General features: G+C 47.4%; 1 protein-coding gene across 1 annotated transcript; it reads right to left on the minus strand.

The window, feature by feature from the left end:
* Positions 1-274: 274 nt before the first annotated feature.
* LOC146045022 (5-hydroxytryptamine receptor 3A-like) lies at positions 275-21200 on the minus strand. Its single transcript, XM_083163722.1, has 6 exons — positions 21022-21200; positions 15617-15759; positions 3281-3325; positions 1292-1401; positions 452-624; positions 275-291 (listed from the first exon to the last, which is right to left on the minus strand). Exons 1-6 carry the CDS (start codon positions 21068-21070, stop codon positions 275-277), a joined length of 537 nt encoding a protein of 178 aa, XP_083019848.1. The 5' UTR covers positions 21071-21200.
* Between the last annotated feature and the right edge of the window lie 250 nt (positions 21201-21450).

The following is a 21450-nucleotide window of genomic DNA, read 5'->3' on the forward strand; positions in this document are numbered from 1 at the left end:
CTTTCAGCAGCACTTCGGGGGCGGGGCCTGATGTAGATGACATCAAGCCCCAGCCTCTAGTACAGCAAATCCCATGATTCACGGGTCAAAGTCGAGGGGGTGGGGCTAAAATGACACTAGTTGCATATTTAGCCCTTCACAGAAACCTCAAATCTTAGCGATAATTAAATGCTGTGGAATCCGGGGGGAAGATTTGCCACCTTTCCGGTGGGCCAAATGGGGGACCCGATTTCCAGGACCCTCCCAGCAAATCTGGGAGGTAGGCAACCCTGGCCTACAGATGTGTCTTTTCTGAGTCAGATCATCATCTTATCACTTAGAAAGGATTTCTTGCGTTTGCAGTGGAAACCAGTTGTGACCTAAGATCACTGCACCCACTGCGTGCATTATTAATTTGCCAATGGCTTGTGGGCCTACTAAATTTTGTAGAAAACTAGTTTAAAAAACTTACCTGCATGATTATAAGAACCAAACGACAGATTACACTTTTGTGTGTCAAATGGGAACTTGTATATGTCCATGCGGCAAGAACTAACAATCCGTATTGCCCTTGTCCTAGTAATGTTGCCACTGCTATCAAGCAAGAAGAAGGGGTTCACTTGAGATTTGTCTTCAGTTTGAGTCCTGAATAAATACAAATTCATAAATGACTCTGCAGTTCATTTAACACAGAGGAGGAATACACTGATAAATGTGTATTTTTTTGAGGTAGTTTATTAAACTGCCACCCTGTCTGCCCCTGCTTCCAAGATGTGCCAGGTTGGAAGTGTAAGGTCCACATGTATGTGATGCCCACTGCTGTCGCTTAGCTCAGTCATCAAGCTACCTCGGTATACCCTTTTGGCCCAACTACAGTAAATGAAAACAATTTTGTGAGCTGTGAAGTGATCAAAATTGACTAGAAATGAGTGGAAACTAATGTTATTGAGGTTAATAATACTTTAGGGGCAAAAATAGGCCCAAATTCTGCAATTTTAGCAATTTTTTTCATTTTTCCAAAAAAAAATCCAGATCCAAAAATAAAACCAAAACCCGCAAGGGTGGTTTTGCCAAAACCAATCCAGATCCAAAACACGAAGGGAGATCCAGATCTAAAACCAAAACCCGAAAAAGTGGCCGCCGCACACCTCTAGTTAAAACTGCATTGCTTCTCTGGTTGCTCAAGATGTGAACTGCTTCTAGACATCCATGTATTGTACTACTTGTTCTGTATGGCTATGCACAAAACTCTGCACTAAAACCTAAAAAAAGAATAATTAAATCATTGCAATTTCAATTTCTAATAACTTACAATTCATAGATATAGAGGTCCGGTTGCCACAATTGGTCACCTGTTATAAATATGTTCTCAATCCCACAATATGAATCTGGATTCCATGATAGAGATTCAATATTCCATACCTGCAGACCAAAAAACATTTAGTCTAAGTAATGAACTTAGCCAACATGTCATCGAAATGGATAGAAACAACACTTATTATGGAAAACAGTAGGCTACACAAAGAAAAAAAAATCAGTTGATGGATAACTTAAATACATTAATGTATATAATTTATTTTCTACAAGTAGCAGTCTGAGGTCCGTATTCTAATATGATCGATCCCCGTGTGTTCGCACGGGGGGAGTGATGTTGAAGGACTGCGCATGTGCATGGCGTTTGTGTGGGCGCCTTCGGTGACTTGCATAGTCTCTGTGGTGCTCAAAGGGGAGTGTCCATGTCAACCGGGTCGACATTCGGGACAAAAAAAGTGAAAAACCCCATGTCGACCTTTTCACTGTTGACCATGCCCATGTCCACCTAATGAACCTGTCGACCTAATGACCCAGTTGATCTAACCCCATGATGACCTCCAGTCATGTCGACCTAGTGGTGCTGACCTAATGCTTGTCGACCTAGTTGCTGTCTATCCAAAGATCCATACCCTTAGGTTTGTTTCACACACTCCGGCTCCTGCCGGGCGGCGAAGACCCGTAAGGCCAGGAAGCCGCGCAGCACACAGCAGTAATGGAGGGGATGGCCACAGCCCGGCAGCCATCCCTTCCAGTGGTGGGATCCGGCAGCAACCGGGCGGCCGGGCTGTGGCCGTCCCGTGTGAATGGACACAATAGTGTCTATTAACAACTACTGCACATGGCACAGCTTTTGACCGTGTGGGATTTCGCCGCCCGGCGGTGCCGGAGTGTGTGAAATAGCCCTTACAGAGCTGTACAGATTTCTCAGATCTGTGCAGCAATATTCTGCACACAAAACACCAACAGTTAGAAATACAGTATGTCTATACATGGGCAGATTTGGGGGGGGGGGGGGGGGGCAACTGACATGTGCACCTCCCATCTCCCCTGTCGTTTAGTAATTTATTTATGTTTTACTATTTTTTAAAGAGCCCCAGACAGTGTAAATCACACCCTTGGGCAACAAGCATGTAAGCCATTCGCACTCCTGGGCAACGTGCATGTAATCACCCCATGGTAACAAGCATGGAACCCCCCCATGGCAACAACCATGTAATCCTCCCATGGCAACAAGCATAAAATCCACTGTGGCAACAAGCACAAAACTCCTGGCATCAAGCATGTAGCTCCTGTCAATTAACATGTAGAAAAGTGGCACTTATGTGACATAATACGTAGTAGGCATTATGGTTTGTGACATAATATGTAGTGGGCATTACGATGTGGGGCATAATGTGTAATGGGCATTATGGTGTGGTGCATAATATTTAATGGGCATTGCAGCGTGAGGCATAATGTGTAATGGGCAGTAGGGTGTGGGGCATAATGTGTAATGGGTATTACGGCATATGGTATAATGTGTAAGATTCATTGCAGTGTGAGGCATAATGTTGCCATGCCCCTATTGTCATGTAGCCACCTCTGTAGCCTCTCCATATGACCATGCGGATTAATTATTAAATCCCGGCGGTCGGGATACCGGCATTCAAAATCAATGGAGAGCTCCCTAGATAAGAGCTGCCCTTTGTGATCCCCGCAGCTGCCTGGACTTCTGGGTTTCTTACCTGGAAGTCCCTCCTCGCATGTGCAGTGATGCTGGCGGCAGCGGGGCATGCTGGAAGGGATCCATGTCGGATCCCTCAGGAGCCCATAGGCTTCTATGGGGTTATACCAGCTAGAGCTGGTATTACTCAGTGCAGCAAACCCCCATTGGAAGGAGCTTTAGTATAAGTGAACATGCGGGTTTTACACCATTTTTTCTTTAGTACATCCCACCCTCAATGAGAAGAACAATACATATTTCTGTATTACTAGAGGTTAAACCTACCATTTCGAATACGATAAGTGAAGTAAGTGTCTGCAAACCTGTATCCTGAAGGAAGAAAAACAAATGTTGAGTTAACAGGCAGAGCAGTAACTGTACAGTACTGTAGGCATCCTGACAGTATTGACACTTATTTCTGTGTACACCGTCATAGTGTACTGCGTCCCTTCACTGTGCTCGGCCCACTAGTCTATTCTCCCACCACGTCGTAGTGGATGGTATGGCAGGAAATACCACCCGTCGTCATATGTCGGCTCAAAAAAACTTGAAAAACAAATTTTGACCTTCTGACTGTTGTTCTTCCCATTGTCAACCTAACCCTTGTGTTGAGCTTCCAATTCTGTTGACCTTAGCCTTGCCGAACCTGTTTCAAATGTTGACTTAAGCCCCGTCAATACCCCCTTTTCTACATTCCTAGCCCTCCACAGCAACAACTACCTGTCACATATCAACAAATGTCACAAACAAATCTGGTAAAGTTCAGCACATATTACCAGTAAATAAAAAAAAGCAATCCAAATAGTACTAGGCATTAATACTAGCGCTGCATATTATTACAAATGGCTGCAGGGGCTAGCGGTAGATTCGCCAGCCACCAGCCCCCACCAGCCGCCGGATACTACGGACCCCCGCCGGTCCCCACTGCTTCGCCACCGGTCCCACCTCCCTGCTCCCCCCCTAACCCTGCCTGAAGTGGAGATGGGCAGGGTTCGCATGCCGCGCGACAGGAAACTGGGACGGGTGTGCGTGTGGGATGCTCGTGCGTCCCAATCAGATGAAGTGCCGGTTTGCCAGAGGGGGCATTCTGGCAAGCCTCAGCGCTGAATGAAGGTCATCTGCTTATATTCTTTAATGTAAAGCTTGTTTAACCTCTGTCATCTAAACGGCTGGTACGACCTTGGCATTCTAAAGGACTGACATTCCAAAACACAGCGGCAGTGTGGTATTGACTACAGAACTTTATTTAATATATGCAGCATAGGGGGTTGCCAAGGAAGGGAAATGATGCCAAGGTATGATGTGGACACACTTCTTTCAGTGGTGGGAGCATTTGCCTTCTGTTGACAGCCTTGGTATTTACAAAGAAGTGTGGCCATGTACATATGTTCCCAACCATGGAGAATGGAGCTCATATTAAAGGCACTTACCTGGAGGAAGTTGCTATCTTTGCTTGAGGGGAAGACCACCTCGAAATTCTAGCTGCCTGCCATCTGTGAGAAGCTACTCATGCAGGTACCTTGGTCATAAGGTGGTTTCTCCATGTTCTATGATTTCGAAAGTCTGAATACATAAAGATTCCTACTTAGAAAATTGGAGCAGGCCACCTTGGCGTAGTCCATTGGCTTGTGCCCAGCCTTTTGAATCGTTATGCTGCCAAAAGCTAATCTGAGCTCTCCAAATGTCTGGGGATGTAATAGGGTGTGAGAAGCCAGAGGTGTGAGAGGTTGTGCGAGAATGCCCAGATTTGCTTTGTAAATTAATATTGTTTTCATAATAAAGGCTAAATGTTTGCAGTTGGACAGTGGTAAATAGACGCTGTGCAACGTCTGTTCCCGGAGACAGAGGGGCTGGGGGCCTGGCCAGCTGCTCACAGAGCGACTGGCTAGGCACCCACAGTGGCAAAATGGGGGTGTGGCCTTTTGGGAGCATTGTGTGCATAGCCCACTGCCCCAGGCTGATAGTAGTAGTAGTACGTTTATTTATAAGGCGCCACAAGGTGTCCGCAGCGCCGTACATAGCAAACAAAAAACAAATTACAAGGTAACGTACAGGGTGTGTTGATAAAATACAGCATAAATAGGGGTATAGCTGGTAGAACTAAAATCAGCATCAGTTCTGAAGTAGGTGTCGAAATTGTCGAGGAGACTGAAGATGAAGTAGAGGAAGGGAAGAACAGGACAGGAGCACTGGTGAGGTAAAGAGGTAGGGTGAGTACGTGAGGAAGGAGGGCCCTACTCATAAGAGTTAACAGACTAAAAGGAGGTGGGTGGACGAATGAAAAACAATAGGATAAGTAGGAACGGATGGAGGGGTAGGGTAGGCAGGATAGAAGGAACAAAAGAGGATAGGAGGAGGAGGGATAGGCTAGTCGGAAGAAGTGGGTTTTGAGGGAGCGCTTGAAGGAGGTAAGGGAATCAGAAAGCCTGATGGGTGGCGGGAGGTTATTCCATTGCAGGGGGCAGCGCGAGAGATGTCTTGGACACGGGAGTGGGAGGAGGTGATTAGGTGAGAGAGCGGTCGACGGCGGAGCGAAGAGGACGGGAGGGAGTGTGGATAGAGATCAGTGAAGAGAGGTAAGGAGCGGTGGAGGAGGAGAGAGTATTGTAGGTGGTGGTGAGGAGTTTAAAGAGAACTTGGAAAGGAATGGGGAGCCAGTGAAGAGATAGACAGAGGGGGAGGCGGCGGGAGAGGAAGATGAGCCTAGCAGCAGCGTTAAGAATGGATTGGAGAGGGGCGAGGCTGGCGAGAGGTAGCCCAGAGAGAAGGATGTTGCAGTAGTCAAGGCGGGAGATGACTATGAGTGAATGAGAATTCTGGTCGCGTCAGTGGAGAGGAATGGTCTGATGCGTGAGATGTTGCGGAGGTGAAAGCGGCAAGACTGTGAGAGAGCATGAATGTGGGGGGTGAAAGAGAGGAAGGAGTCAATAATGACACCGAGGCAGCGCGTTTGGTCGGTGTAGGTGATCTCGGTTTCACCAATGGTGAAAGAGATAGTGGGAGAAGAGGGGATGTTCGGGGGAAGGAAGATTAGAAGTTCAGTTTTAGCCATGTTTAGTTTCAGGAAGCGTTGGGTCATCCAGGCTGAGATGGCCGTGAGGCATTTGGAGACCTTGGACAGGAGTGATGGGGATAGGTCGGGGGAGGAGAGATAGATAAGGGTATCAGCATAAAGGTGGTAATGGAAGCCATTGGAGCTGATGAGGGTGCCCAGAGAGGTGGTGTAGAGGGAGAAGAGGAGAGGGCCAAGGACTGACCCTTGGGGAACACCGACTGGCTGCGGGGTAGTAGAAGAGGAGGAGCTCGGAGTGGAGACGGACAAGGAGTGATCAGAGAGGTATGAGGTGAACCAGGAGAAGACCGTGCCAGTGATGCCAAAGGAGCGGAGGGTGTTGAGCAGGAGAGGGTGGTCAACAGTGTCAAAGGCAGCCGACAGATCAAGCTGGATGAGGACAGAGAAGAGGCCTTTGGATTTAGCCGATAGTAGATCGTTTGTGACTTTGGTCAGGGCAGTTTCAGTGGAATGTAAAGAGCGGAACCCGGATTGGAGGGGGTCTAGAATGGAGTTAGAAGATGGCTTAGGAGACGATTATAGGCCAGACGTTCTAGGAGCTTGGAGGCAAAAGGGAGGAGGGAGATGGGCCTGTAGTAGCCTGATACACCATCCCCCCAAATTCTGGGCACGCGTCGCAGTCCCAACTTCAGCATTTCACTTGTTTTGAGGCTGCCTCGACCTCCCTCCCTCACTACAGTGAAGAGATGCAGAGCAGCAGTGATCTCCTGCTTCCCCTTAACTGCCCATCCGCGGGAGATTGCCACCGGTGGGAGGGACAGTGGGACAGTCTTCAAATAGCGAGAATGTCCTACTGGAATTGGGACAGTTGGGATGTGTGCTTAAGATTAATATTACTATGTCGTTTCATAAACTGAGCAAATATTAAGGGGGATATTATGGCTAGATACATCGGGGACTCTGTGGTTATACAAACTTGATGCCAACATTTCTGGCTTTTTTTTTTTAAACACAGACATTTTTACAATACATCCACATAAAACATATATAGTGCTTTACATTTATATTACATTCCAGGTAGATTAACATCAGTGATCTAACATGTTATTCACATTGTCTACCTCTTTAGTGTTCCCGTAACCTACAACATAAAACAAATAAAAAAACATACAGTCCTAGTCCCTTGATCCTATTTCTTTTCTTTTTTTTCCCCTTATTATTTCCGTCCATTGCCTACTCCGTTGCTTAATTACAGGTCTACTCGCCTTGGCTTCTCTTTCATTACAGGTCCTATTATCTCTGGATGCTAGTGCTTATTTGAGGACATTTACTCCTAAGAGATTTTCTCCTCGGGGTGTTGGCCAAAAGTCACTTCTTTACTCTTATTCAATTTTGAATATTTCCCTTTGTCCCCTATCTACTCATGTGTTACATTAGTGTTTTCTATATATTTTTTTTCCTTGTGCTTTGTTATTTAAGTGTTGGATCCTTTATATCATATTTCATATCTATTAGTGTACTTTTCTGTGTAGTATTTTTTTTCCTTTCCTTTTTTTTTTTTTTCTTTCTTTTCCTTTCCCTTTCCTTTTATTTTATATATGTGTATACTAAATATCTGGAATCAGTGAATGTGTACATTCCTTCCTATTTATGTGTATTTTTTCACCCATCTACTCCAGATCCTTTTAAATTTCCCCAGTGCAATCCTATTTTTATAGACATTTTTTTCATGCACCACTGTATAATTTACTAGTGACTTCCAGCCCTCCAGCTCCGGTCCTTTTTTAGCCATCCATGTCCTTGCTATGATCACTTTGGAAAAGGAACACAGAGTAGCAATGAGAGTTTTTCCGTCTCTATCAATTCCTCTATTATATTCAATAAACAACATTTTTCCGTGAGGGTATATTCCTCTATACCGATCTCTACCAATGTTTTTTTTTACCTTAATCCAGAATTCCTGCACCACCCCGCATTTCCATATCAAATGAAAGAAAGTTCCTGATGTCATATTACATTTGGGGCATATGTCTAAAGTTATTGCTTTGAATTTTGCCATCCTCCCTGTGGACATATATGACCTGTGTAATGTATATAATTGGATTTGCTGTACCCGGATCCGATACGATTTGCCAGCGGTCGGGATCCCGGCGGTCGGAATCCCGACACTGGAATCCCGACCGCCGAAATCCCGACAAGGGGGGGATATGGATCGCCCCCCCTTGCGGGCTCGCTGCGCTCGCCACGCAGCGGGCCCGGTGCCTCGCTACGCTCGGCACGCTATTTTATTCTCCCTCTATGGGTGTCGTGGACACCCACGGAGGGAGAAAGTTTCGGGATTTCGGCGGTCGGGATTCCAGTGTCGGGATTCCGACCGCCGGGATCCCGACCGCCGGCAAATTAACTGCATCCCGCTGTACCCTAATGGAGTTCGTTATTTTAGGTATTAATGCCAGGGCGGAGGACCATTCCGCTGGGTCTATCTCCCCTATATCCTCTTCCCATTTTCCCTTTAGGATGGCCAACCCATCCTCGTTTTTATTTTGTAGCAGAAGGTTATATATTTTGGAAATCTTTTTGGTTTTCCCACCCCCTGTTAGAATCTTCGGTACTTATGTAATATCTGGGCTCCCATTTTTCTTATGAGACCGCGTCCCCTCGCGGGGCTCGCTGCGCTCACCACGCTTCGGGCACGGTGGCTCGCTGCGCTCGCCACACTATATTAAAGCAACTCCATGCGTAGTTGGATAGTAGGGGTATGAAAAAATGGGGTGCATTTAACATGGGAGCCCAGATAATACATAAGTACCGAATCTTCTTTACTGGTGATATTTCAAATTCTGGGGTTGTTTTTTAGCACTAAATTTTGTGGGTACAGGCAATTCCCACAGGTGTGACCTGCAGCAGCTGCCACTCACATATGATTCCTATTAAAGTTTAATTGAGAGCGCTGGGGTTCCTGCTAACTGTGCTTTTGGCTTATCCCCAAACTCACAGTCTGTAAGGATTTATATATATAAATTCTGGGGTTGTGCCTTTTAATTGTGAGCTTAATGCGTTTTTTAATTGGAGATATCTAAAGATGTGCGAGGGGGTATTGGAAATTCCTCCTGTAACTGACAGAATGTTTTGATTTCTCTGTTTACATATAGCTGACTTAATGTTGTAATTCCATATGCCCCTATACCCTAGATACCTGGAGATATTTAAGTTCCTTCAGACCCTTCTCATCAGTTAAGGGGTAGTCAATATCCATACTTTCAAAGTTGTGTGATTTATTGACTTCTCCCCAAATTTTTATGGCCTGACTCACCATTGGGGGGTCATTCTTGCATGTATACCCTTTCACTAATCTTTGTATTGGTATGCTTCCCATTTCACTATATTCTACCAACTCCTTTATCCCTTCTCCTGACCCACCCTCTTCTAGCCAGTCTGCCATAGATCTTATTTGGCTGGAGATATAATATAATCTGAAGTCAGGTAGAGACATCCCACCATCTCCCCTTTTCCTCATCAAGGTCTGGAGGCGAATTTTGGGGCGGGAATTGTTCCAAACAAAGGAAGAGACCATACTATTAACTTTCCTAAAAAAGCTTTTATGTATGTAGCAGGGGGATTGCTGAAGGGTATAGGGAAATTTTGGAAGAATTACCATTTTTAACAGGTTGTTGTTGTTGAAGGGAGTTTGCTCCATTGTTTTATCTTTCGCCCCATGTACACTACCAGTGGATCTAGGTTAAGTTTTATAAAATCGTTTGGATCTGACGAGAACCAAATTCCCAGGTATTTGAGTGTTTCCACGATTCTTAGAGGAGATACTATCTGAGCTCTGACTTCACACCCTGACCCTATTGGGAGTATGCTGGATTTGCTCCAATTGACCCGAAAACTGGACTTATCCCCAAATTCCTCAATTGCCCTTAATATTACCGGTACCGATATAGCTCCATCTGTTAAAAAGATCAGTAAATCATCCGCATATAATGCTACTCTGTCCATATATCTCCCCCTCTTAAATCCTTCAATTGCTGGGTGACTATGTAGTATACACGCAAGGGGCTCTATAACTAGGGCAAAAAGGCTAGGTGATAGGGGGCACTCTTGTCTTGTCCCTCTATTAACAGAAAATGACTGAGAGATACGACCGTTTATTGCCATTCTAGCCTCTGGGGCTGCATATAGCAGTTGAACCCATCTAATAAATCTGGGCCCTATCCCTGTCTTCCTCATGACCTCCCAGAGGAAGTGCCACTCCACCGCGTCAAACGCTTTTACCGCGTTGAATGACACCACCACCGGGCATGGGTCCTCTTCTCGAGGAATTTGCAGGTGTATGTACAGTTTTTTTTTTCAGTTTATTGATGTATCTTTCCCCGGCATAAAGCCGGTCTGATCCTCATGTGTAATTTTACCTAAGTGCTTATTGAGTCTTATGGCTAGTATTTTTGCTATTATTTTGGCTTCGGCCGCTATCAGTGAGATGGGCCTATAAGAATCCAATAGCAGGGGATTCTTATCTGCTTTCAACAGTACCACTATCTTCGTTTCTAGCATAGACCTGGGAAGGGCATTCTCCTCAAAACTAGAATTGAGAGTATCCAGTAGCATGGGGGCTATTACCTCTGCATACTTTTTATATATTTCGCCCGGTATGCCATCCAAACCTGGAGATTTCCCACTTGGGATCAGGTTGATAGCATCTTTTATTTCCTGTAAGGTCAATGGAGCTTCCATCTCTTCCCTGCATGCTGCTGGGAGGCTTGGTATTTCTACGTTATTTAAGAATTCTCTTATTTCTTCCCGGCTGCTCTGAAGCCTTGACTGATATATGTCACGGAAATATTCTCTGAAAACATTTTCGATCTCTAAGTTCGTGTATACTATTTCCCCTGATGTGTCCGATATTTTTGTGACAATATTTGTCGGGCTGTCTGATTGTGCAATACAGTATATGCCAGGAACCTTCCTGATCTGTCTGAGCTAACGTATCTAGTATACGAATTACACTGGAGTAGTCTGGCATTTTCCTCATCCATTGAATCTAGCCATCTCTTCCATGCCTCCAACCATTCCCTCTTTTTTTCCTCTGACTTTTCCTCCAAATAGGCTTTTTCTGATTTTTCACAATCATTTTCTAATTCTGTTATTTAACTTTTACTCTGTTTCTTTGTATCCCCTATCCTTTTCTTTAGAATCCCCCTCATGTAAGCCTTGAAGGCATCCCATATCATACTGTTTGAACCTTTATTAAGTTCCCAAAACTCGGCCCAACACTCCCCCAGTTTACCCACATCTCTTATTCTGTCCAGCCATCTGGCGTCAAATCTCCAAAACTGGCTGCCCCTGCTTTCTGTCTCGGCAAGTTCTAATATTACTGGGGATTGGTCCGATATCCCTCTTGCTTTGTACTCTGTCTTAATTACCATTTGCATTAAAGTACTTGAAATCAGCATCAGATCAATTCTTGAAAAGGATTGATAAGATGCTGAGAAGCATGAGAATTGTTTTGCATTGGGGTTTCTCTCTCTCTCCAGGCGTCTATCCATCCTAGATCTTTAATAAATGTATCGAACCCTTTATTCCCCCTTTTCACTCCTATCTGGGTTCCGCTCCACCTATCTAACTGGGTATCTAAAACATTGTTGAAGTCCCCTGTACATATGACGGGTAGACCCGGAGAGAGAGACACAAAATTCACTGCCTCCTTCACAGTGGTGCGAGTAGAATTTTTTTCTTGGTGGTACTGATAGCCTCCACCAAAAATGGGCGTGGCCATGTGTCACACAAAGCTAGAGGAGTGACTAAATGACAATAGTGGCGTGGCATCAGGAGACAGGGAATGAGAAACAGGGAATGGCTGGGGTGGGTTGGCTCTTGCTTGGGGGAGAGCCGGGCAGCTTGTGCTTACAATTGTGGAGCCTGCTCTTCATGCTGCCGGCGCCGCTGATGCCTGTCAGTGTGACAGGCTAAAACAGCAGTAGCCGGTAGCTGCATACAGCACCAATCATAACGCTGGGTGGGCGTGCTGCGGATGCATTATATTTAGACTTAAAATAAAAATAGAATTGACAGTGGGTCAGGGGGTAAGTGGTACTGCGTACCTGCAACATATTTCTTACAGGTACTCCATACCACACAGTACCCCCTTACTTGCAACACTGCTCCTTCAGCACATCGAATGAGAAAGGGGGTGGTATATACATGACTAATAAATACATTTGTATTGATTGAACAGTGCATTCCCAAAAAATATATTGACCCAATGCGTCGATTTTCACCCTGTTGCTGGCAAACAGCAAGGATTTTCTAATTAAGATTGAAACTCCTCTGGAGTTGGTGGTGAAGGGGGCATGATATGTCGGGCCCACCCATGCCTTCTTAAGTGATCTTAACTTGTTTCCTACTAGATGGGTTTCTGCTAGGCACATGATGTCCACGTCGTATTTCTTTATCTGGTTCATCACCAAACCTCTCTTTTTTTATTGTTAATACCCCTTACATTCCAAAACAAGACTTGTACCATCCTTGCTGCTTGCCTACCATGGATGACCGACCGACTCGCAGTGGTATGATCCCAACTCCAGTATATCTGTAGTCCTTAGACAATAACCTGTGCTCGTTCTAGTCAGTAATCCAACAATTCTATACCAATTTTGAACATTAATGTTGATCATATTTCCTAAGCACTTAACTTTACTGGACCATTTTTTTTCTTTAAAGGACCTGGACTTTGACACACATAACATACACCCCCTCCTTCCTCCCCCCACCCTGTATACCCTACCCCCCATGGTATACCTATTCCCATACCCAAAAAAAACAAACAAGAACACAAAACTCTGTACACTAGGGCTTTTTCTTCTTTGGGGCCACCAAAGTGCGGTGAGCTCCCTGGCTCTAACTGTTATACTTCATTGACCGCGAGCTGGGTTGTCCCCGGGACCCACTTATCTACCCATCTTGCCGCCTCATTGGGTGTCTGAAAAAAAATTGACTGTCCCTCGGAGAAAACTCTCAATTTGGCTGGGTATAACATGGAGTATTTCGCTACCTTTTCCCGCAGCTCCCTTTTTACTTCAGTGTATTTAGCTCTGTCTTTTTGAACTTAAATGGCAAAGTCAGGGAATAGCGAAATCCTAACTCCTTTATGTTCCACCAGGCTTTTTATACGGGCCTGTCTAAGTATTGTATCCAGATCCTGAAAATTTAACAGCTTTATGATCATAGTGCGGGGGGGAAGGGGGGGGGGGGGCTCCTGGGGGTAATGGTTTGGATGGCACTCTGTGGGCCCTTTCTATGGCGAATGATTTGGAGAGCACCTCTCCTCCGAATTTTTCCAAACACCATTGTTCCATATATTTTATGGGTTCAGGACCCTCCTCCCGTTCAGGGAGACCAATAAGTCTCACATTATTTCTCCTTAGTCTCCCCTCCATGTCAGTTATCTTGTATTTCATATCCCGCACTTGTTCTGCCAAGATGTCGACTTTGGAGGCCAGGAGTACGTTTCCATCTTCTATTTTTGAGATCCGGCCTTCTGCTTCGCTGACTCTCCCTTTCACTTCCCTCATCTCTTGTCTCATAAGGTATATATCGGCTTGAATGTCGGTGATTTTTTTCTGACAGTCGCTGTTCACTGCCTTTAATAGCTTCCATAACTTGCTGTAGGGTAATTTCTGGCAGAGCTTGAGGGTTATTGCTCTTGACTGGGGTGGTTACAGGAGTAGTAGCAGGAGTGTGGGAACTTCCACCCGTTTGTGATCTGGCATAGCGTTCCAGCCGGGCTGCTGCTGCGGTGGCGTTTCCTGTTTTCCCCATTGCTTGGGAGAGAGGACTGCAGTGAGAGAAAGCCCCTGATCTATTATTTTGCCGGTATCGACAGAGATAAGTCCCTCTCGCAAGGCTTAGCTTTATATAACTGTTAGTTAGTTTCTCAGTACAGCAATTTAGTGATAATAGATGAGAGCCTGGCTTTACCCGGCAGTCTAGCAATCTGACAAGCTCTTGAGAATAAAGAAGTGCGCCGAGCCTATTGCCTTGCTGATCCCGACAGAAGGGTAGCGGTTGAAAAGGATTCCCCACACACAGGGCCGGCGCCACCACTAGGCAAGTCTAGGCATTTGCCTAGGGCGCCGGCCACTGGAGGGCGGCATTTCATCCCCCCCCCCCGTGCCGCGGGGGTACCTGTCCTGCGGCTGTGTATATAAAGCTTGCGGCGGCGGCGGAGGCAGCGGGGGGTCCCTGCAGTCAAGAAATAACGAGCGCTATCCGCCTGGCTACGCGGAAGCGCTTCTGTTGTGGAAACACTGGCCGCACGCTGATTGGCTGAGATTCAGCCAATCAGCGTGCGCCGTGCGGCCAGTGTTTTCACAACAGAAGCGCTTCCGCGTAGCCCGGCGGTGCCTTGCACCGGCCCTGCCCACACAGATTTTTTGTTCAACTTTTTGCTCAGCTTTAACCCCGCACAACGAATGAACAGTTACAGCTTTATACAGCTGTTGGTTGATTTGTCAGTCCAGCAATTTAGTGATGGCTTTACCCGGCAGTCTGGCAATTTAGCAATTTCCCATTCCAGCAAGTTCTCGGTAATAGGGAAATACCCCAGGCCTATTGCCTTGTTGGTCCAACAAAAGAATAACTGTTGACAAGGGTTCTCCGCACAGATTGTTGTTCAGCTTTTTGCACAACTCAGCCCTACACAGCAAAATAACAGTTTCCCAGGCCAGCTATTTAATAGCAGTGGGTGGAGACCATCAGTCTGTTGCCTTGCCAGTCCCGACACAGTACTTTTTGCGGTTTTCTTTTTCACCAAGCAGCATGCAGCCCCAAGTTTCGGCCGGGTTGCTCCCACCGTCCTCCTTCTCTCTTTTCACCACCCCTGATTTGTCCTGTATGCCTTATCCAGCAGGGTCCACGTTCCCCCTCTCTTGCTCCCGCCGCCCCACCGGGCTGTGTATTCAGCAGTGGGTGTCGCTTCCCCCGCCGGCTGTTCAAGCGGGTCGCCAGCAGCATCCCCCACTCGTCCCTGCTGTCTCCCCCAGGAAGTGTCACTCGGCGCCTCTGCTGCCGGGGGGGGGAGTCGCGCTGCCAACGCGTCACTCGGCGCCTCCGCCTCCAGGAAGCCACGTCACCTGTCTCCTGGCACCCGGCACCCAGCCGCATCACAGCCTCTGCCGCCCCGGCCGGAGGTAAGCTTCGTTTCTTAGCTGCTTAGCCACTTGTGTTTAGAGGGGGTGCCCAGATGCCAGTGAATGGCCGAATCCCCGCACTTCCCTTCAGGGAGATTGCTGCGGATACAGTGTCCCAGGGTCTGCACAGTCTCACCGGCCATACACAACGCTGTTGAGCTCGGATGGATTTCCAGGGAGCTCTCTCACCACACCACTCTACTCCCGCGCTGCCGTGGCCCCGCCCCCATTTCTGGCTTATTTTTAATTTTTATAATGATATGAGGTTTGGTAACTATGGTAACTATGGTAACGGAACACAAGACCTGCAGTGTGGTCACCACAGAGCTGGACATTCAGAGGTGTAGAATCACTTATTAAGCATCTAAAAGAAACAATAAAATAATTTCATATATAAAAGGAATAATGGAATCTTACCAAACTGACAACACTAAGCAGAATAAAGTTGACATTGATGACAGTAGGGGATCTCCAGTCTTTTGCTGGACGCACGTTGTTACTTGGAAAAGTCAAGTTCTGTCGAAGATCAAGGTAACTGCAGCACTTACAGGAAGAAATTCCTAGGACAGAAATAAAGATGTTTCGGTCACACTGTATCCTTGACATACTATACATCAGGCATGTCCAAACTATGGCCCTCCAGCTGTTGGGAAACTACAAGTCCCATCATGCCTTGCCACAGTTTTGCTATTAGGGAATGCTAAAACTATGGCAAGGCATGCTGGGATGTGTAGTTTCACAACAGCTGGAGGGACACTGGACATGCCTGCTATACGTAATACACTGTGATTTGTGGGGCACTTACTAGGTTAGGATCAGTGGAGTGGGAAGTTGTGGGGAGTGCAAGTTGCTCATACTGGTGTCACCCATCACCCACTGAGGTGCAGGCTCCTACTCAGTGACAGTAACCTAGTGCTGAACTGTAATGCTACATCCAACTTCTGGCTCGTGTCGGGTGCCAGACGTGGTCCCTTCAGACGGGATCCCGACAGTCATTTACCCGACATCAGGATACGAGTGTTAAAACACCGACAGACAGGTTAGGACGGCCACAGCGAACCCTACACTCTCTCTGTTGAGTACCTCTGGCAGATGTCTGGCCACTGCGAGTGCTAGTGTTCACCTGTGGCCGCCGCTTCCGAAGGAGCGAGTTAGGCCCGCTCCAACCCCGATGCAGCTAGGTCTTATGTCGGGAAAAGCGACCAGCGATCGTCAGAGGTAGGCTCAAAAGGTGGTGCTAACTACTGGGCCTGACTGGGATGACACACCCTGACTGCCGGCACCAGGACAAGGAAGGGGATGCGACCCAGTCGCAGACACAAGAGACATGACACGGGGAATCACCACCATACGGAATCAAACACAACAAATGAATCCCCCAAAATGACTGAGGATATAACAGGAAATAATACCCTGCCTAACTAGAGTTCTAGAATAAAGAAAGGATATAAAAGGAAATACTAAATGAGCCCCACTGCTAGCAAGGACCAGCAGGGTTAACAGAGAATATAGGGACCTAACCCTAAACAAAAGAAATGGCTGGACAGCCAGAGAAATATAACTGAAATGCAAAAGGCAATCTGCCAACAATGAAAGAAGAGGAAGAACCAAGCTCCAATTGGAGCACTCACGTGACCCCAGGACGGGGAGCGGGGCAAGCAGAGGCAAGGATGCACCAGGACTGAAGACCAGAGACACTGGGAAACAGGGTCTGAGAACAGGAGATGCGACCAGGATAGCTGTCAGAAAAGCTATAACCGTCGCCATCTTGCCTGTGGCTATCCCTTAAAAGGGATAGTGCAGCCAATAAAGCAGCCCCTCCGTGGACCGGCCCCTGGCTCCTAATTGTACTCAGGTGGCTGAGCGCGTGACTCCCAGCGTCCCCTGTTACCAGGCAACCGCTGGGCGGCTGCAGGAGAACGCCGGAAGCTCAGTGTGGAACGCCGGCGCCGGGCGGAAGTGACGGCACTCCATTGGGCGGAAGTGACAGACGGACGCTCGGCTGAGCCGGGCGGAAGCGCTGTGTGCACCCCCTGTGCACCCGCTCCCGGCCGCCGAGCGGCAGAGACGCTGACATGTAGGGAGAATAGAATAGATGACGAGCACAGCGAGCCACCGCGCCCGCAGCATGGCGAGCCCACAAGGGGCTTTGTTGCGCTCGCCATGCTGTCTGAGTCCTTCCAGTCGGGATCCCGATGTTGGGCTAATGACTGTCGGGATCCCAACTGTCGGAACCCTATACCACATCCCTCCTGTCAGTGTGTAAGAGTTGGCACTTCCTGGTGGAAGCCACAACCTCCTAGACCAGTGGTTCCCAACCTGGGGTACTAGTACCCCTGGGGGTACTCTGCAGACCAGTTGGGGGTACTTGAAAGTAATATTGGTAATGGCGGAAGATGAAAAAGTCTTTTGATGTCATCAGCATCTCATTGTGCTTTTGCCTGACCAGCAATCCAATGGGAGCTACCCGTGCTGCCCTCAGACCTCAGCGATCATCTGCCCTGCACTGACATGGGTGGAAGAAGCAGTGGCATTAATCCTACTGGTGTAAGTGGGAACCCTGGAGACAATACACAACCAGCTGCCAGACACGGAAGGGCATTATTCCTGTCCGTTACTCCTTAATATAAGGACATGCATAAGGATAGGCATACCGCTCACTTCCACTCCACTCATAAGTACTGTCTATATTTTAAATTGAGAGGAGGGGGTACTCATCAATGAAAAGCCTAATCAAGGGGTACGGGAGATAAAAAAGGTTGGGAACCACTGTCCTAGACCCTCAAAGTGACAGAAAACAGGGTTTGGCTGTGGGTGCAGAGATGGAGCGGGCAGTCCGCAGTGTCTGGGAAGCACTGAGTGAGCGGATACTGAGGACAGCAGCAGCAACATTTGAATATTCAAAAGACAGAATGGCCGATGATTGGCTGAGAGTGCTCTCACCAGAGGCGTAGCTAGGGTGGAGCCAGTGGAGCACAAGCTCCAGGTGCCGAATCATCACCTGGCGCCGGAGCCGTGCACCCTGTCACCGACTCCCCCCTGCCCTGTTCGCCCGCTCCCTGCTGTGCCCGTCGAGTGCATAGCAGCGGCGGTAGAAGCAGGAGAACGACACTGCTGACTGAAGCGCTGAGGACTGCGGGGCACAGGAGACCCGGCGCCGGCTTAGGACCGCAGGAGGTTTGCTGCTTCTACCCCCCATTGTCGGGAGAAGCAGCCGGTCTGATCACAGGGAAGCAGTAATGCACAGAACATCGCCCCGATATTACACCTATTGTCACACCCTGCACCCAGCCTTCCCCTAATGTCTCTGCCACAGGGACTGACTGGACTGATGTCTCCCAATTCCCCATCTCAGTCAGGCTGTCCTATAATCATATAACCAGGAGACAGAATGCAAATAGTTATTATTAACAAAGTTAAGCTGACCATACATCAGAAAGATCGATCTTAAGATCGATTGTGCTCATGATTGTGTACAATTTCCCTTGAAATCCCCGGCAGTCCTTGGTGGTTTTTGGACACACAATCTACACACAATCCATCATACAATCAGTCATACAATCCATCTGCTGCATGATTGTGTACACAAGATGTGCACACAATCTGCATACAATCCATCTTACAATCAATTGAGATTGTATGATTGGGTACAATATCTTTCTAATGTATGGCCACCTTTACACTGGGTTCATTAGATAAAATATCTAATGTACCTTCACCCCCCTCAGGCAGTCGGGCCTATGTGTCTCCAATCCCGGTATGCCCGCACACCCGCCCGCCGATGCCTGCCTTCACCCTCCCTCTCTGACAGTCTGTCACATTCTCCTTCTCTCCTTTATCTCTCTCTCTCTCTACCCAACACCTTCTTTCTTACTCTCAGTCTCTGTCCATTGCTTTTCCTTACATCCTCTCTCCCTCCTTGTCTATCCCCCTTTCTCTCTCCTACACCCTTTCTCTTATGACAGTGGCAGTGGGGGCCCTTTCAAAATCTCGCTATGGGGCCCAAATGGTTATAGTTACGCCCCTGGTGGCGTCACTAGGTGGGCTGGACCCCACCTCCGGCAATTACCGCTGCTGTCCGCGGACCCGCTGACCTGGTTCCAGCAATTACCTACTACAAATGGGGGGGGGCACGAAAAATGCCCTTGCTCTAGGCACCGTGAAACCTAGCTACACCACTGGCTCTCTCTCCCAGCCAATTAGCAGCTGAGGGAGAGAGCACTCTCAGCCAGTCAGCGTCCAGCTTATCTTTTGAATTTTCTGCCACCACAGTTTCCGCTCACTCTGCGCTTTCCAGACACTGCGGACTGCCCGATCTGCCGCTGCACCCACAGCCCCCGGGCGCTTTACGCTGCCCGGACCCCACACTGCCCAGGTACCACCTGCCTCCCCCTGTATCCGTCCCGGACTGAGGCCGTCCTTAGGAGTCAACACCCAGCGCGCCCACTCCTATTGAGCTGGCCCTAGCTGTGTGATCGGGTTTAAATAAACCCCTTGGGTGGTAATTCGATGTGTGTAATGCAACAAGGTAATTTCTGCTCAGAGCCATCACATCATGTTGGAATCTTCTGCTTAGCTGATTATCCCTCTCTGGGAGCAATTTAGACAAAAATGTGACATTGTTGTCATACCTGTAATCCAGTCAAGGAGTCTAGAATGCACTCAGATGCTTTGCGGTACTTTTTACAAGCACTTTTGCTAACTTACAATGTGTATCAATGCTTATCATTATGCTACAGACTTCAATGGCTCTGATAGTTGCTGTACCAATAATGGGCACCTTTTTGAAGCCCCTTGGGGGTATTCCCTCCTTTATCAGCAGTCTAATGTGGCAATTAAAGGGTCATTGCTAAATGTGCGATTCTGTACAGTTCTCTAATGGCTTTGGGGGGGTGGGGAGCAGTGGGGTGGGGAGGTGGAACGTCCGTGCGGCCGCTGAAGCATGACCAATGACCTCCCTTGACCAAGCATCCGTTAACGATGCATGGGAGTGCGCACTAGGCGATATTGTCCACAATATCGCTCAGAAAGCCCTTTCTGAACGATATTGTGACCAATATTGTCTAGTGTGTATGGGGCTTTATTCTGGTGAAGACACGGTGACACAAATTGGTGCAGCAGGATATGAGCTAAAGGTCCACAATTCCCTGCTAGCAGTGACAGCTGCACCGAGCTTGTTCACGTTATATAATTGTGTCTGAATTTACTCATCAGTCATAAGTCAGTGTCAGTAGTGATACGGTCGCTAAGTTATGGTTGACACATGAAAAATGTCGACATGGCTAAGTTCGACAGGGTTGGAAGGCCAACACAAGCATTAGGCCAACAATGGAAAGGTTGATAGTCAAAAAGGTCGACCTGAGTTTTTTATGATTTTTTGAACCGACATGTGCCGACAGGCGGTATGTCATACCCTACCATCCACTAGGGCGTGGTGGGAGAATATAATAGTGCGCCGAGCACAGTGAAGCACCGTGGCCAAAGCATGGCGACCAGACGCTGTACACTGATACGGTGTCCGTGGTGACTTACGGAAAAAAAAAAAACCTCATGTCGACCTTTTGTCTATTGACCTTCTCATTGTCGGCAGAATGACCTTCCGTCCATGTCGACTTTAGCCACATCGACATATTACACGTGTCGACCTAAGCCCTGTTGATTCTTATTGGTCGACCTAACGTATGTCAGCCTTCATACAGTTTATCCTATGACCCGTACCCCTCCAGCAAAACTCTTCTAATTGTAATTGGCGACAGGAAATATGCCATCAAGTCTTAATGGACAGAACCCATCTGAATAGCATTCGGTAGGCAGTGACTTACCCATCAATAGGAAGACAGTGAGCAGAAAGGGCGTGCTGCACAGATCCATGGTCAGGAGAGACTGTGATCCCGGCTCCCAGCCTTTAGGTTTTAAAGTCAGTAGTTGTTGTGAGACAGGCAGAGACCTCTCAGTTACAGGGTGGTTAGTGGATAAACTTGTTTGTGAGTGTGTTACTTAGAGAGCGTTAAGTGGTACGTTTTCGAGAGCTGGACAGAGCTTAAATGACATAATAAGTATAGACGCATTACTTTCATACAAGTAAAAATGCAATCTAAATTCCAGGGGTGGGATTTCATTCATTGTGTCAATATATAAAATGTGACGCGAGAATATTTATAAGGTTGAAATGTTACATAGTATTGAAGGCTGAATAAAGACTTGCATCCATCGAGTTCAACCTTAGTGTATGATCTATTAGCTTCCCTACA

Source organism: Crinia signifera, chromosome 11 (assembly GCF_055691185.1).
Source record: "Crinia signifera chromosome 11, ASM5569118v1, whole genome shotgun sequence".
In the NCBI taxonomy this organism is placed as follows: Eukaryota; Metazoa; Chordata; class Amphibia; order Anura; family Myobatrachidae; genus Crinia; species Crinia signifera.

Bases quoted from the DNA above. Each gene is read 5' to 3' on its own strand.
- LOC146045022 (XM_083163722.1), bottom strand. From the start codon at position 21,070: ATGGATCTGTGCAGCACGCCCTTTCTGCTCACTGTCTTCCTATTGATG. The intron at 3,326-15,616 runs GTAAGATTCCAT...TTCTTCCTTCAG, and splicing joins TGCTTAGTGTTGTCAGTTTG to GATACAGGTTTGCAGACACT. The intron at 1,402-3,280 runs GTAGGTTTAACC...TTTGGTCTGCAG, and splicing joins CACTTATCGTATTCGAAATG to GTATGGAATATTGAATCTCT.